At 47.9% G+C, this 16,986-nt stretch overlaps 1 protein-coding gene across 1 annotated transcript in view; it reads right to left on the bottom strand.

Moving 5' to 3' along the window:
• Positions 1–16,986, bottom strand: part of EIF2AK1 (eukaryotic translation initiation factor 2 alpha kinase 1) — a 1,543,308-nt gene that overhangs the window by 204,305 nt on the left and 1,322,017 nt on the right. The window contains exon 12 of the mRNA XM_069645632.1: positions 10,361–10,481. Coding sequence (XP_069501733.1) covers positions 10,361–10,481 — 121 coding nt within the window. The remainder of the gene's footprint in view (positions 1–10,360; positions 10,482–16,986) is intronic.

The raw sequence follows: 16,986 nt of genomic DNA, 5'->3' as shown, positions 1-16,986 counted from the left end.
TATAGAAGCTTGGCGTTTCTTTAACCAGGGGGAGCGGGACTACACTTTTTCTGTGGTACATAGAGGGATCCCTAGACTGGATGTTTTTTTCTTTCAGATAACCTTATCCCGCAAACAACTGACAGAGATCCTCCTGAAGGCTTTGTCAGATCACGCCCCTGTGTTGTTAACAATAGCCCCTTTAGAGGATACCCCGGAGCCTGCACGTGCATGGCGGTTGAATGAACTCCTCCTGGGGGATTGCCAATTTTGCTCTCATATTTCAGACATTATAACTCACTATTTTGCTGACAATGATAGGGAGGGGATGGACTATGCGGTAGTGTGGGATGCAGCAAAAGCGGTAATCTGGGGTCAGATTATAGCCCAAACAGTAGAAAGGGGGAGGACCAGGAGACAAACCCAAAGTCCAACTGGAGCTGGAACTGCAAAAGAAAGGAGGCACATAAAAATAGGGCTTCCCCACAAGCACTTAGGTATGTACGGGTGGCCCAGAAAGCGCTTGAAGCTCATCATATGAGTTGGGCAGCTTATGGTTTGATGCGTATTAAACAACATTATTATTCGAAAGGAAACAAAGCCAACCGGCTATTAGTGGCTAAACTAAAAAAACAAGCTAGGCGTAATCATATAGAATCCCTAAGGGACACTGATGGGAAGCAAGTCTATTCAGAGATAGAGAAACTCTCCATGGTAGTTGAAAAGTTTTTCAGAGAACACTCAGCTCCCCATATCACGGGCTCACAGCTAGCCCATACATTTATACAGGAGGCGCAGCTCCGGCAGACTTCTCTGGAGCTTATGGAAGAACCGATCTCACTGGAAGAGACAGATGCAGCTATTCGATCCCTTCCCCTATGTAAGGCCCCAGGGCCGGAAGGCTTTACGAATACGTTTTATAAAACTTTTAGGACTGTACTTTCCCTCTATTTAACAAAACTGTTTAATGTTGTCTGGGAAACGGGTGTTGAGACCAAATCAATGACTGAATCAGCCACAACACTGCTGCTGAAGCCCAGCAAGGACCCTGCGAACTGCGCCTCTTATCGGCCAATTGCGCTGTTAAATACAGAGACAAAACTCCTAGGTAAAATTATTGCAGGACGGTTAGGAAGAATTCTCCCTTTGCTGGTAGGAAATGATCAAACAGGGTTCATATGCAATCGCTCAACATACGATAACGTTACTCGAGCTATAAACCTGATAGCCTTGGCCTCGAAGATCCCAGGGAGACTATCCTTACTGTCTTTGGATGCCCATAGGGCGTTTGACATCATGTCCTGGAGATATTTAGAAGCTCTATTAGAAGGGTTTGGATTTGGCTCTGGGTTCTCGAAATTGATTCTCTCCAATTTCCAGATTCCTTCGAACAGGGATAGGCTGAACAAGAATTGGACTCCACTGATTGTTTTAGGAAAAAGGCACCAGGGTTGGCCACTTTCGCCTCTGGTTTTTGCTTTAGCAATGGAGCCCCTGGCCCAACACATCAGACTCCATCCTGAAATATTTGGTTTTGAAGTAGCGGGGCAATGTCATAAGGTAGCTCTATACACGGACGACTTTCTTTGTTTTTTAAATGATGCTCCAAGCTCAATTCCGCCTCCTATGGATCTCATGGATCTCCTGGCTCGGTTCGCCTCGATCTCTGGCTTTAAGGTGAACACAGCTAAATCTGTAGGAATGGCCCTAACTGAAGATCCCTGCAGATTGGGTGGCATACAGGCAGCATCACAAATTTCATGGTCCTCTACTGAGATCCCGTATCTAGGAATAAAACTGACTTCGACTTATACTGGCCTCTATAAGGTGAATATCCCTGCTTTATTCAAAGAAGCCAAAGAGTGGCTTCATCGCTGGGACTCTCAAGAGATCTCATGGCTGGGCCGGGTTAGCGCCGTCAAGATGTCTCTTATCTCGAAACTTCTTTATACTTTTCATTCCCTGCCAGTACTCATCCCCCGAGAACAAACTCATAGCTATGCAAAAGGAGATTGGTCAGTTTATTTGGAAAAAGAAAAAAACCAAGGGTTCCTTGCAAGCTCCTCACAAGAAGGAACATGGTGGGGGGGCTGGGACTCCCCTCGATTTTGCAATACTTTGGAGCAGCCCAGGTAGCGGTGATGTTATCTTGGGGGAACTCACCGGAACCTCCCAGATGGCAGGAGATTGAACAGGCGATGACTCTGTTCCCTCTAGCTCATTTTCCATTTCTTCCCAAGGAGGCTCGGAGGTACAGTACAAAGGCGAATTGTTACCCACCACCTTAGCCACACTTCGAAGTTGGGATAGGGCATGTTCGCAGAGGGCTATTTGTCATGGTTGGACCATATGTTCCCAATAACTCAGAATCCCGCATTCACCCCAGGTTTGTGTGCCAAATCTTACCAAAACTGGAGCTCAGATAAACCCCTGAGGTTGAGGGATTTATATGCATCTCAGGAACCCCTGACCCTTCAAGAATGCAAGGCAAAATTCGGGGTCTCTGAGACAGAACGATTTAAGTACATACAACCTCGGCACTGGCTGACAAATAAGGGCACCCGCCAAGCCGCTTTAAGAACCCTGTCCGGTATAGAACTTAAGATCCAAGAGGGACAACAATCTCATAAACTAGCCACATGCTACAGACATTTAGAGAATGCTCCATCAGAGGAGAAACTCCCTTATATGCTAGCTTGGGAAAGGGAATTGGGCATGGAAATTTCAGAAGAGTCATGGCAATGGATCTGGCACAGCGCCCAAAGGAGTTTGAGATGCACCATTGTGAAGGAGAACGCCATTAAGGTCTGTTTCAGGTGGCACTTACCTCCAAGCAGGCTTCACGCAATTAATCCATAACATCCAGACACATGTTGGCATGGCTGTGTGGAGCGGGGAGACCTAGCTCACATGTGGGGGCATTGTTCAGTTATCCAAACATTTTGGCTGGAGGTGAGGTATAAAATTAAAGAGATCCCAGGCTCTTTACTCCGCATGGACCCAAGAGTGTTGGTACTAGGAGATGTGCCAGAGGATGGGTCTTCTCCGATGACGGGACACAGGGCTGCTTTGATTTCACAATTACTTATTGCTGCCTGAATTATAAGAGCCCGATTTTGGAAAACTGTGGAAGGACCACACATAGCATACTGATGGGTAAAGGTGTGGGAATTGTTGGGATTGGAGAAACTTACAGCCATACTCGCAGGGAAACTCACGAAATGTATAAGAACCTGGGGCCTATTCTTATACTATGTATCAGACAGAGAACATATGTATTTTCAACCTCAACTGATCAGACACTTTATGAATCGTTGATGCTGACTCTATGAATTGATGGCTTACTGACCTGATTCGCTTGTGTGTTTTTTTTGTTTTTTTTTTGTTTTTTCTCTGCTTTCTCTCTTCTCTCTTTCCCTTGTGCTATGTTTTCCCCTCTTTCTCCTAGTTACACTCCCCGTGCTCGACGTTTCTGCCTGTGAATTAATCTTCTCTCTGCTAATTATCATTGAATAATGAGTTTTAGAATATTTGATCAATTTATGAATTTGAAAAGTTATTGTGAAATAGACAGGGAATGAATTATGAAGGAGATGTTTTGATATATGTTACGCATTTGTATGTTAAAAATGTTAAAAAACCAATAAAGATAATTTGAAAAAAAAAAAAGAAGTAGGCGTCCTCCAGGTTCAGTGATGTCAGGAAGTCACCTTTCTCTAGTTGGCCGAGCATGTGCTGCAATGTGACCATCCTGAACTTCTGGGACTTCAGTTATTCGCTGAGGCGTTGCAGGTCCAGGATCGGCCTCCACCTTCCAGTCTTCTTTCGGACCAAAAAGTATCTGGAGTACACCCTGGAGGTGTCGGGGAACGGGTTCTTTCGCCCCTTTCTTGACATTGCTTGGACCTTCTGTAGTAGCTGTGCCACATGCTGTTCTTGTGCTACAGGGGAAATACGAGGACACTTGCGTTGGAACACCAAGGTGTGCCCCTGTCTGAGAGCGTCCAGCACCCATCTGTTGGTGGTGATGGTCTTGCATGCACTGATGAACCTCGCCAGCCGGCCTCCCACCGGGGTGCACGAGTGGGGGCCCGAGTCCACAGGCAGTTCAGGCCTGCTTAGGTGCCGGGGCCCTGTCTTGCGGGTGCTGTCCCCTGCTGCAGTAAGCCTGTGAGTGGCCTCTGTATGACTCCTGTGTCCTGGAGCGGGAAGACTGCCGACAAGGGGTGCTGTAGCCCTTGGAGGATCTGCCAGAGATTCCCCTTGAGGAACAAAAGGACGACGACTGACGTTGCTGAAGGGTGCCCAGTGAACGTGCCGTCTCTGTGTCAGTTTTGATGACTTGAAGAGACTCGTCGACTGTCTTGCCAAACAGGTTTTCTCTGTTAAATGGCATGTCTAACACCTTCGACTGAACGTCCGGTCTGAAGATGGTAGATTTCAGCCATCCCTGCCGACAAAGAGACACTCCATTGCCCAGCTGACGGGATCCAGTGTCTGCAATGTCTACTGCCACTGTAATAGCGTAGTCCGAAGCTTATACCAGAGCTCCCGGTCGTAGCGTGACAAAATGGCCAATGCATTAGCGGCCTTAATGGTGCTTGCAGCCATATAGATAATCCTCTTGCCCATAGCGCCCAGCTTCTTCCCTTCCTGGTCCGGGGTTACCATGAATGAGGACGAATGAGTCGCAAAGCGTTTCCTGCCCGCAGCTGAGACCACAGAGTCAGGTGAAGGCTGGGACCTCAGGCACTTGGGGGGCGAGTCCAGGATTCTGTACTTCTTCTTGAGCCTGTCCTGCTTGGGCGGGGTGGTGCTCGGATTCTTAAACAGTGCTAGGCCTTCATCCCAGATATGGTCCAACAAAGGAACAGTCATGATGGTCCTCCACCTGGACTTGCGACGTTGATAAACAAACCCTTCCTCTTTGTCTCCTCAGGCACCAGTTGAAAAAAGTTTGGGGTCTCTGGACATCATAGAATGGAAGAGGACAACCGCATTTGGTGGAGAGGCACTGGGTGGGTCATACGCACCTGCTAGCTCCCCATCCGCTGGCACAAAGTAATCAGCTTTGTGGGTGTCTGTTGTCGTAGCTGCCGTATCCGTGCCCATATCAGTGTGTGTGGCAGGGTCCCATGTCTGAGTCAAAACCTGAGGAGGCGGTGGTGGTGTTGGTTGGTGCCTCGGGCCCCCTGCATTGTCCTTTGACTTTGCGCCGAGAAGGATTTACGGAAAGCAGCCTTGAATTTCTGATAACTGCACGCGCAGCATGGTCAGAATGTCCAACGAAACGTCTCTGGTCTGAGGTGTAGAAAGGATGATAGGAGGTTGTTCCGGCTAGTATGCTTCGCCTGCTATGGCAGGCAATATGGTTCACTCTGCGGCGACCCACCTTACAACAAGGGTCCCTGGCCCCCTTCGTGATCCCAACAGTAGCCCTCGGGCAGGTCGTCACCCACCTTGGAGCTAGTATAAATGTACCGCGGCACACTTGGTTCCGCTCCTTGTTCTGTGTGCTTCCGAGGTGTCGCCAGAGGCCTACTCCCTCCCTTCTCCTGAAGTCCTGATCACCAGCAAACCAGGCAAGCCAGGCCCCTGCCACCATATCAGGAGTACACATCAAGGGAGGAAGAGGGAAGGCTGGACCCTGTTGTGGCATGCTTGGCATTCTCACCAAGCAGAACCTACCAATGTTTTCTGATTATATGCTCAGTTTGGTATGGACCTCCAAGATGGCCACCCCATTTGGCTTATCATCTACTCTCAACGTGGCTGCCAGGAAGACCCAGGGAAGTTTTGTTAGATATGCAGTCTAGTTGTATGGGTGTGGCTGCTATAAAATCCATGCCCATGCCTGTTCTCAGTGCTTTGCGTTTCTCTGCCTCCTGCAGTGGAACAATTACCACCGGCACCTGATTCCAGTGACCCGATCCGTTTCCTGCAATACAAAAGAAGGTCATTGTCGAGGCACACGATACTGCCGAAGCAGGGAAATTACATCAAAAGAACTAAGAGCACTGCGCTCTTGGCTGTCCTTCAATTCTTCGCTCCTCACCATAGACGGCTCTGCCACATGGCTTCAGTTCCCCAAGAGCTTCACACCTGAAAAGGAACAAGAAAGAAACAATAGACTGGACAATTACACCGGACTAACAACCCCGGCAAGGGGCAGCAACACGCATCAGCAAGCGCAACCCAAGGGGAAAAGACGTGGAACAGAAAGGGTTTCTTAACCTCAAGAGACTACAACCACAGACAGAAGAAGGTGGGTTGGCAGCCCGATAGACATTGCCAGTACTACTTACCCATAGGAGAAGAAGGGGTTTCAGCCCCACAGACATTATCTCCAACCACCAGAGTTACTAACCAGAGGACCACCACCTGCAGGTAGCCACAGTGAGTCTAGGTAGCGCCAGTGACGCCAAATGCATAGAAGCAACCGGGAATGTTCGCTCCTGTGCAGTTCAACAGGTGAGGTCAGCCTTCCCTGGGTCGGGGTAGTTAAAGGGGCCAAAAGCAAAAGTACTTATCTGTGTTCTTTGGCCCTAGGACCTTCTTACCTGATTCCTGGCAATACTGGGTAGCATCTCTATGATATACCCCCAACAACATCTCGCACTCCTTCCAACTCACACTCGGGTGGTGTGCTTTTGGGTACTACATGGGTGTGGGGCAACGAGTAGTGTGGAACCAGCCCCAGAGAGACCAGGTGCTCCTGCAGAGGCCAAGGTAAACGTTACACCTGAGACTTCTGAGAGAAAGAGGCTGCTGTCCCCTTTCCAGGCATCTTTGTTGAAGTCGTGGCCGTTACCTCACACAGTGCCAGTAAGGAGACCCGAGGAGTAGCCATTTCTGTCACTGCTGGCACCACCTTAGTGGTCTGCCCCCCTTTCAAAGAAGTAGTAGACATCGACTGGGTCGTCGGCAGGATGGCAACAGCAGTCATCGATGTGGCCGTTGACGTAGTTGAGGTTATCTTGGCTGATTGAGAGGTCGATGGAGGCAGAGAAGGGATTTCTACTTTGTCGCCTTATCCCCCGATGGCAAGGGTCAAGGACTTCCTCTTCAAGTGTGCAATCCTCGCCGGCAGGCTCAGCGTTGATGTGGTCGGTGATGGCGACCTTGTACTTCCCGAATCGGGGCCTGAATCAGTGTCAAACCCAGTGGGATCCGTTGTTTACAGCCTTGCCTTCTTTTGGATCCCTGGGGATGGGGCGTCCTCAAAGGACCTCGACCTCTTATCTGAGGGAGTTTGATCGTTGGACCGGCCGGCTCTGGGAGAAGTGTGCTCGTGCCCAGAGGTCGAGTCAGAGGCTTTACCCGATTTCAACCACACCGTCAGCCTGCTGTAGCAGTCCTTCTTGGTCTTAATTAAAAACCCACGGCAGACCTTACATCCCTGCTCATCATGGTCCGGATGCAGGCATTAAAGACATTTGTGGTGACGATCCCACACGAAAATGTTCCTTAGTCCACATTTCACGCAGAGTTTGAAGAGGTATCTTTTCTCTACGGTTATGATGAAAAGGTGCAAAAACTCTAAATATCAAGAAAAAAACACAGAGAGCACTAAGAGGTCTCCCAACACTGAAGCGTGCAGTAAAAATCTGAAGATGGCCACCAGGGGTGGAGCTTATGGAGAGGACTGTCATTGGTTGGGGGCAGTATGACCCAGAGGACAGCAATTGGTTTAGAGGAAAAATACAGTTTATAAGCAAAAGTGAAACTTTTTCTTTTACTGAGGGTTCCCAGCCTCGCAACGGGTAATATTCATGAGCATGTGAATCCATGCCCGACCCCATGCTGGAGAAACAGAAAATCTCATAGGTGGGATGAATAATAGCGATTAAAATTATCCTACTACCTAGATTCTTGTATGCATTTCGGTCACTACCTATTGTAGAGGGTAAAAAGAAGGAGACACACTAGAAGTTGCCATTCTAAAGAACATTTTATTGAAAATGATATGAAAAGGCCTCACTTTCCCTAAGCTATGGGCTCCCCTACCTAATAAAAGCCAACTAGGGTGCTCTTCGTCAGTTGTGAAGTCCAAAGGAAAAGTCTGTCCTCCATTCAAAACTAAGCTACACTGACCTACCACTAATAGTAAACAACTAAAGTCCAGGAGAATGACTGCCTTCTTCTGGGGTGCTTTCTCAGCAAACCTCTATCAATACAGAATCTTTAGTCATCTCTTGTAACAGTTTGTTCAGTTCACTTATGGGACATATCCACATCCTTTGGTTCCCTTTATCTTGGCTTTTCAAGTCCCTCTGTATGGATGATCTGTTATCTAGAGGTTTCTTTAGTCTGCCCTTCTCATATGAAGTTGAAAGTCTCTCTCTCTCTCTGACATCAAACGTATGACTCAAAGATTTTAACCAATCTTCTCTTTAGTACAAGTCGTAATCCTATGATCACTTGACCTTTCACTGGGATGTGAGTATGATGTACCCAGTGACTAGGTTCACTCTCTGTATTACTTGGTCTTTTACTGGGACGAGTATGAACACAGGAAAAATGATCACTCTTCTCGTTACTTTGTAATTCACTGGGATGAGTAGGATGAGCCCAGTAATAATTCTCACACTTCTAGCGACTTGGTTTCTCACTGTGACAAGTAGGCTGAACCCAATAATGATTCTCACACTTCCTTTTACTTGGGTACTCACTGGGGCGAGTAGTCTGAACCCAGTAATGATTCTCACTCTTCTCGCTACTTGATTCCTCACTGGAACGAGTACGATTATTTGAATCTTTATAATAGTTTTTTTCTGACTGCGACGATTATGACTAGGCCAATCGTCATAACTGCCTCGCTCCCCGAGTCTCATGCTCTGCCAGTTACCTTCTTTGTAACACAGATGCGCCATTGGGTTGGCGTTCTTCTTCGGTTCTATTTCTTTTGTCAGGACAGCTATTCTCGGTTCTTCACCCGAAATGCTTTGGCATGTTTCTTGGTAAGCGTTAGCATCATTGAGTTTCCTCTCTCTCCATCTCAGCCACCACTTCTCTCTCGCAGGTCCCTTCTGGGACTCAAGTAGGCTTAACATACTCTTGCTAGTCTGCCCCTCGACAGTGCAACTCTGGCACCTGTACCTTGCAGCCACTCACCAGCCTTCCTTGTGTGCCCCTCCTAGGACTAGAGTCAGCTTGAAAGACACTCTCTAGTCTGCCCCTCGAACAGTGCAGCTTGGGCACCTGTTCCTTTCAGCTCCTCGCCTGCTTGGGAAGCAGTGTTCTCTCGAGTCCACTAGTGTCGCTCACAGAGCTGGTTTGAAACTCCTGGGTCTCTCACTGATGTTCTCTCTCTCCCCCCCACTTATATGAAGATGCTCTGGGGGTTCCCCAGCCTCTTGTGGAAGTCCTTCCTCTTTGTAATGATTGCACTCTATATTGCTCCACTCATCTTCATGCCAGTACCTCCCTAGTCTCACAAGAAAAGGCTCTTCACTGGGGAGAAGTGGCAGCATCCTGAGATTCATGACACTATACATATCCCATCAGCAATGCTGGATAGATTTCATGGGAAGAGGTTTAAATTCATCTGATGTAAAAAACGTTAGAGAATACACCCGACAATCATGATGAAAAACCCAGTTGCGCACAGATTGCAAGTACCAGATATTAAACGCTACTATTTGGAAGTGCAGACTAGACTGAGCATGACCCCCCAAATGTTAAAATATGGAAGGATATCGAACAAGGTAGGACTCAACTACTATTGTCGAATTTACCCAACAATCGAGAAAGGCAAGACAAAGGGGGTGGTACTCTTACTGTCCTTGGAGCACACCAGGACATGCTAGTACAAAGGGTTGTGAATAATATAAATTGAGCCTGGTTTAAGACCTACAACCCCTGTAGTACAAAATCCTGCCTTTACCAGTTTATTAAATACAACTGAAAACGTATTTACATCACATGAATTTTTGAGATTACTCTTCTAACGTTGGCCAAAACGTTACGTGCACTATGCCAACATTGTGACAGCCTCTCTACTGAGAAGGAACATGGCCAAATAACCTGTTCTCTGGGATGCTTAGAGAGGCTCAGCTTCACCTCAATGATGATGTCCATCATCAAGGCGGAAACATATGTCTGGGATTTCTGCTGGTACTCTAGTTCAGAGGAGAATTGCCTGGCATTTTGTTGCCGACCTGACCCTTGTGGGTGGGACCAGACTAATATGCAAATGGTATGCCTCCTCTGGTAAAATATAGTGAACTACACCAGTCTGTGGCGTTTCCGAAAGACTGTATTGTGTTACATTTGCTCATGCGCAACACTACACCATAATTGCAATGCCAACAAAATGCTTGCACATATACAAAAGTACCATAATATAGCAGGTGACAATTTTCAATTGAAATGAAATTACCATTTGTAATGTCCGTTTTAGACCATGCCACTGTTTCATCCTGAATAATGTCTCTGCAGGCAAGTCCGAAATCTCCTATTCGCACATGAAGGTCGGGTCCTTGTAGGAAAACGTTTCTTGGCTGAAAATAGAAAATTAGGAATATCAAGTAAACCTCATGCCATAATGTTCATCAAATACATTTCGAAAATATTAAAGCTTTCCCTTCATTTCATTTAAAGGCTCACACAGTTATGTTTTCAACACTTTCTGGAACTTTACTCTGCAACAAAACAAATCTGTTTGGTTTCAAACAGACAAAATAAAGAAAACCTAACTTGTACAACTTTGTATCTTGTCAACCCCTCAATCCCTTAGACCTCTCAAAAATAGTTAGTAGCCGGGCACACCCCATTACTCCAGTGGTATACGATGGGAATCTTCCCTTATTTTCAATTTCCTAACATCTATTGCAGAAAAGCCAACAAGTCGTCCCCACAACCCTAAATCGTGTAATTTGTTTTGGTTCATGACTTTATTATTATTCTTATTTTGTTATTAGCAAACAGTTTACAAACAAAACCTTTCCGCTATACCAACAGTAGTATATAAAATTGGATAGTCAAAAAAACAAATCCGTTAAAAAATCAACAGTGATCAAAAACTTTCCATAATTAATTTCTCAAATGAAAATCCAGTCTTCCAAGATAATAGTTTACAAAACTCAATCCTCGTGAGAGTTCCTTCTATCTATTTCCAGAAAGATTACTTTCACAAATTCCAACAAAGCAAGAGTCAAAGAAATCCTCTTGCCCTGCATTAAGAAGGCCCACATTTCGCTGAGAGATAAGGTCAGATAATCACGGAAGAATTTCCCCATCAGACTTGATCTATTACCCCTTAAATCCAGCCATCGCATAATTAGATGGTACAACGTTTCTGGAGTCTCGTTGGATAATCTGAAACCAAAGTCTCATTTTTTTTGCACTTTCCTGACTTCCAATCTCTCTTTTGTGGGCAACAAGCTCAAACTTAGTCTGAAGAACTGGTTACGCAGAGCGTCCGAAGGAAATGTTTTCAAATAGCCCAGGATTATACTGCGCCTTCTCAGGTTTGTAAAGTTCTTGCCATAGATCTTATACTTATTTACCGCTTGTAGTCTATCAATCCAGTCCTCGTCAAATAACTTCCGTTTGACATGGTCCGGGTTCGCCAGAAGCAGTTCATCTGTCATGCTTACGCTCTCCAGAATTCCCTTACACATCCTACTCCACTCCACGAGGGCCTGTTCCTTTCCCAACAGCAAGGCTGATTTTAGAACCATAAATCCCACTTCGGATGATGGTTGAAGGCAGTTGCAGTAGAACGAAAGAGATTTCCAGACTGTATCCGCGTACATGGAAGTTAGGCCAAGCTCTTTCCTTATTATCGCTGTCAGCGTCGATTTGGGCAGGGAGAGTACGTACCTTCTTTTTTTTTACTTTTGTTTTATTGGCAGAATTTAGGCAATTACACACTCTGAGCACTTAAACATTGCTACAAATATACATAATACAGCATATTCATTGGCAATCATGCATATCTTCTTCATTAGGTAAGGGGCAAGCATTCTCAACAATAGCTAGCATTTGGATCATGGGGATGGGGATACAGTGGTGGTTGGGTCTTCATCTGTCTCTTTATTAAGGTAGCTGCAGAAGGCTATCCAAACATTCCTTGTGCAAGATTGCGCAGATAGTGAGGCAATGTGTTCCTCTTCGCATGTTTGTGTTCAGGTGAGGGCAGAGAGCCACATCTTAAAGGTAGGTGGAGAGGGGGGTTTCCAAAACTGCAGTATGCCTTTCTTGGTCATATACTTCCCACATTTAGAAACCTAGCCATTTTTTTGATCTCATCACCTCTCCAGATACCAAACAACAATGCCATCGGGTCTGGGCCCATTACAGTGCCCACAATCTCAGAAAGTGCATTGAGAACATCTCCCCAGAATGCATTCAGCAGAGAACATGACCAGAACATATGCGCAGGGTCTGCGTTCTCGGCCTGGCATCTCATGCAAACCTGCACGCAGCCACGGGATAGTCTAGTCAGTCTATGTGGGGTGTAGTACACTCTACTCAATAGTTTATACTGCATGCATCGATATCTGGAATTAAGGGAGACCTTACTCATGTGGGAGCACATCCTCCTCCACAAGTTGGTTGTCATATCCAGACCGAGGTCATTGGCCCAAGCACTCCGGGCACTGGAGACCAGGTCTGGGAGCTTTGCTAGCAGGATTTTATATAGGGAGGAGATTATTCCCCGACTGTTACTGGAATTGGCAATGTACTGCAGCTTGGGGGGTGTCCAGGGGTTCCTCTGGGAATGATGACCACATGCCGCGGACTGCGGCTCGGAGTCTGTAATACTGCAACATTTCCAGAGCCAAGCCTGTATGGCCAGGGCGCCACGTCTGTGGGATAATAAACTGCCCTACCGGGAATAGATCTGTCAATGCATGGTACCCCAGGCTTGACCAGTGTTGGGAAAGAAGTCTATCATGAGTAGGTTCCAGCCCGGGGAAGCACCATATGGGGAGCCATTTAAGGGCAGGGATGGACGTATGGTCGATAAGGCTTCGCCACACCGCTAGGGTGGACGCAATAGGGTCAGCTAAGGCATCAGTTGTATATTTATGTTGAAGGATCAGGGTCATGGTGTTGACCCCAGTCGTGGCCAGTTTTTCCAGCTTGACATGGGGGAGCAGTGGGATATTTATACCAGTATGTGGTGAATTGGACTTGAGCAGCTATCCAGTATAGGGTCAGGTCAGGAGCCACAAATCCCCCCTTCTCATAGGGCAAGACCATATGTTGCCATTTCTTACAGGCCACCCCAGCGTGCCACAGGAATTGCGAGTCCATTGCATGTAGTTCCTCAAAGTATTTCTGCTCCGGCCAAATTGGTACATTTCCAAAAAATGTATAGAAGCTTGGGGACCAGGACCATCTTCATCAATGAGAGCCTGCCGGCCAAAGAAAGAGGCAGGTCACGCCATTTGGTAACTTTAGATTCAATGTATTTCGCACCAGGGTATAATTATCAGTGATTAAAGCAGATCTAGATAGTGTTACCTGGACCTCCTCCCTCCACCCAAGTATCTGATACTGTCAGGTGACCAGCGGCAGGGGTATTAACAAGTCGAGCGTTGAGTTGCAGTAGTGAGGGGGAATATCTCGGATTTCGTATAGTTGATGGTAAAGCCAGAGAAGGTGCCTACTTTGATTATGTCTCTCAGTATGGGGTCACAATGTGTGGATGGGTTCCTGACATACAATAGGACATCGTCCGCATACAGCGATATTATATCAGGGGGATCTGCCAGGCGTATGCCCTCCCGGGAATGTCGTGCCCTGACATAATCTGCCATCGGCTCAATGACCAGTGCAAAGAGGATGTGGGAGAAGGGACAGCCCTGACGCGTGCCCCTTCGCAGCTCAAACGAACGCGAGGTCAGAGAGTTGACCAAGACTCTTGCGGTGGGGCAAGTATATAGTATTTTGATGTAATGGATCACCTTTGGGCCAAGCCCCATTTTCTCCAGGACTGCCCACATTTATTGCCACAAGACCACATCAAAGGCCTCTAGTGCGTCTAGCATGACCGCAACTTCCTCCGCGCCCTGGTCTATTCTTGAAAGGCCATTAAAGAGCCTCCTAATATTAAGAGTCGTCGAGCGTCCAGGTACAAAACCGCTTTGGTTGTCGTGGACTAAGTGTGACATAATTGGGAGAAATCTGTTGGGCAGGGTCTTGGCAAGTATCTTCGTGTCCAAGTTCATCAGACATAGGGGCCTACACGGCACGCATTCGTCGCTAGGCTTACCAGGCTTGAGAAGAACTGTTATAATTGCCTCTCGCATAGAAGGTGGGAGAGTGGACTTGCAGAGTGCCTCGGACCAGACCCCCAGCAATCTAAGTGATAGGATGGCAACATGTTCTTGATAAAACTCTGAAGTGAGTCCATCGGGGCCTGGGGCCTTGCCTCGGGGGAGGTCAGTGATAGCTTTGACTATCTCATCTGGTGTTATTGGGGCGTCTAGTTGCTCACGGGTGAATGGGAATTTAAGAGTCATAGGGATTTGATGAAGCAGGTCTAGAATATCCTGTGTGTTGTGTTCCTGCCGTGGAGTGTATAGGTCGGCGTAGAATTGTGAGAATGTTGAAAGCATCTGCTGGTCCGACCATTGTGGAATCCCTTGCACGTCCTTAATACATTCTATATGGGTTTGTCTCCCTTCTGCCCGGATTAGTCTAGCCAGTGTTCTCCCAGGTCTTTCGCCCTCTCCGTACTTCCTTGCTGCGATTGGCCGAGCCAGGTACTTTATCTCTCGCATGGCATGAGATTCCAACGTCTCCAGTTCTGCTATGATTTGAGCTAACTCGGATGGCGTTGCATCTGTCGCATACTCACTCTCCAGAGCTTTGAGTTTAGCCTCAGAGCGCTGTAGGTCATTCCTAAAGGTTTTTAAAACACCTGCCTCCCGTGAGATGGCCATGCCCCTGATATAAACTTTAAAAGCCTTCCACCGTCTTGTCTGCCGACTCTCTCTTTCTCCTAGCCACTCCCTTACCGTGGCTACTATCTATCGGCCACCTGGTCAAATTTCCTCCTTCCTCTCCGAGTGGACTGACCTCTCCTCCTCGCTCCTGTTCTCAACCACTCAACTCCTCTTTCTTAGAGACTTCAACATCCACCTGGATGCCTCCTGTCCCCCCTCTGGACTCTTTCGCGACCTCTGCGACTCTCTCTCACTCTCTATTCTCCCGTCTGGGCCGACCCATTCTGCTGGGCACACTCTTGATGCCCTGATCTCTTCTGACCTTCCCCTCTCTATCCCTCTCTCCACTCCTCTCTCCTGGAGTGATCACTTTCTCCTCTCCTCCCACCTTACCCTCCCTACCCCACAGGCAAAGCCACCCTCATCACTGCCATCTTCCTTCTCGGTCATCCGACCCATGAAGCGTGTGTCAGTTGAGGCTTTCGCTGCCACCTTCTCGCCCCCTCTTCCCCCCTCGGCTGACTCCCACCCTGACACAGCCCTCTCCACTCTCTACTCTGCTATATCTGATACTCTTGATATCCTTGCCCCTGCCATGAGAATCCGCCTGAAGCCCAAAGCCAAATGTAACTCCTGGTATGACTCGGATCTCGTCACCCTTAAACGCATGTGCAGGGTGGCAGAGAGGAAATGGCGTGCTTAATGTTCATCCTCTGATAAACTGGCCTGTCGCCTGCTCCAAAGGCAATACCGGCTCTCCGTTCTCACCAATAAGAGAGCCCTTATCCAAGCCCGCATCACTGCGGCATCTAACAATTCGGCTGAACTCTTTAAAATCTGCAAGGAGCTGGCCAACCCTGCTGCAGTCTATCCCTCTCCTGTCCCCTCCCAGGCCCTCTGTACGGCATTGGCCTCTCACTTCATTTCAAAAACTCAGGACATCCTGTCCTCACTCTCCTCCCATCACCTCCCCCCTCTATTCCCTGCCCGTCCGCTGGGCCTTCTGCAGCCACCCCTCCTCTCTCCTTCTCTGCCTTTCCCCTTTTTTCTGCTGATGAGGTTTCGAGACAAGTCCGATCTATGAAAGTCTCGTCAACACAGGTCCACCCCTGCCCCTCCAAAACTATTAAGGACGACATCGACTCCTTGGCTCCTGCCCTTGATGACTTCTGCAATCACTCCTTCGCCTCTGGAGTCTTCCCATCCCCTCTCAAGCACTCCCTTGTGCACCCCCTTCTTAAGAAACCCTCTTCCGACCCGTCCTGCCCAGCTAACTATCGCCCTATCTCTATCACTCCTTTCCTGGGCAAGCTCCTGGAGAAACTTGCCATCTCCCAGCTTAATCTCCATGCCGAATCTGTTGGCAGCCTTCATGACCATCAGTCTGGCTTCAGAGCTGCCAGAAGCACGGAAACTGCTCTCCTGAACATCCGTGAGGACCTGCTCTCGAACCTTGACTCTAACATTCCATGTGTTCTCATTTTGCTTGATCTCTCTTCTGCCTTTGATACTGTCAACCATACCATCCTGCTCAACCGTCTCCGTGATAACCTGGGTATCACTGGTCAGGCTCTGGCTTGGCTGACCTCTTTCCTCTCAAAGCGACCCTCCCAGGTCCAACTGGGGTCTTTCCTGTCTGACATCTTTTTCTCTACCTGTGGTGTCCCCCAGGGTTCTAACCTCTCTCCCTGGCTGTTCAACCAGTATCTGGCACTTCTCGCCCACCGCATCGCTGCTCTCTGCCCCAACTTTCAGTGCTATGCGGATGATACCCAGCTAATTTTCAGGCTACCCTCGGCCTCCTCTTCTCCTTCCCTCATCTCCGACTGTCTTTCTGCTATCCAGAAATGGTGTGCCGCCAACGATCTCTGCCTTAATGCCAGTAAGACTGAGATTCTACTCATCGGCACACCCACTCCCTCCTTCCCTACAGCTCTCTGGCCGGCCTCTCTTGGCCCTCTTCCTGCTCCTACCTGCAAGGCAAAAAACCTCGGGGTCATCTTCCACTCCACACTCTCCTTCTCTCCTCACATTTCTGACGTTTCTAAGAAGTCACACTACCAGCTGCACCTCCTCAGAGGTATCCTTCCTTTCCTCTCCTTCC

This window comes from Ambystoma mexicanum, chromosome 2p, assembly GCF_040938575.1.
Source record: "Ambystoma mexicanum isolate Mex_15411 chromosome 2p, UKY_AmexF1_1, whole genome shotgun sequence".
Taxonomy (NCBI): domain Eukaryota; kingdom Metazoa; phylum Chordata; class Amphibia; order Caudata; family Ambystomatidae; genus Ambystoma; species Ambystoma mexicanum.
This window is presented reverse-complemented; position numbering and strand designations above follow the sequence as displayed.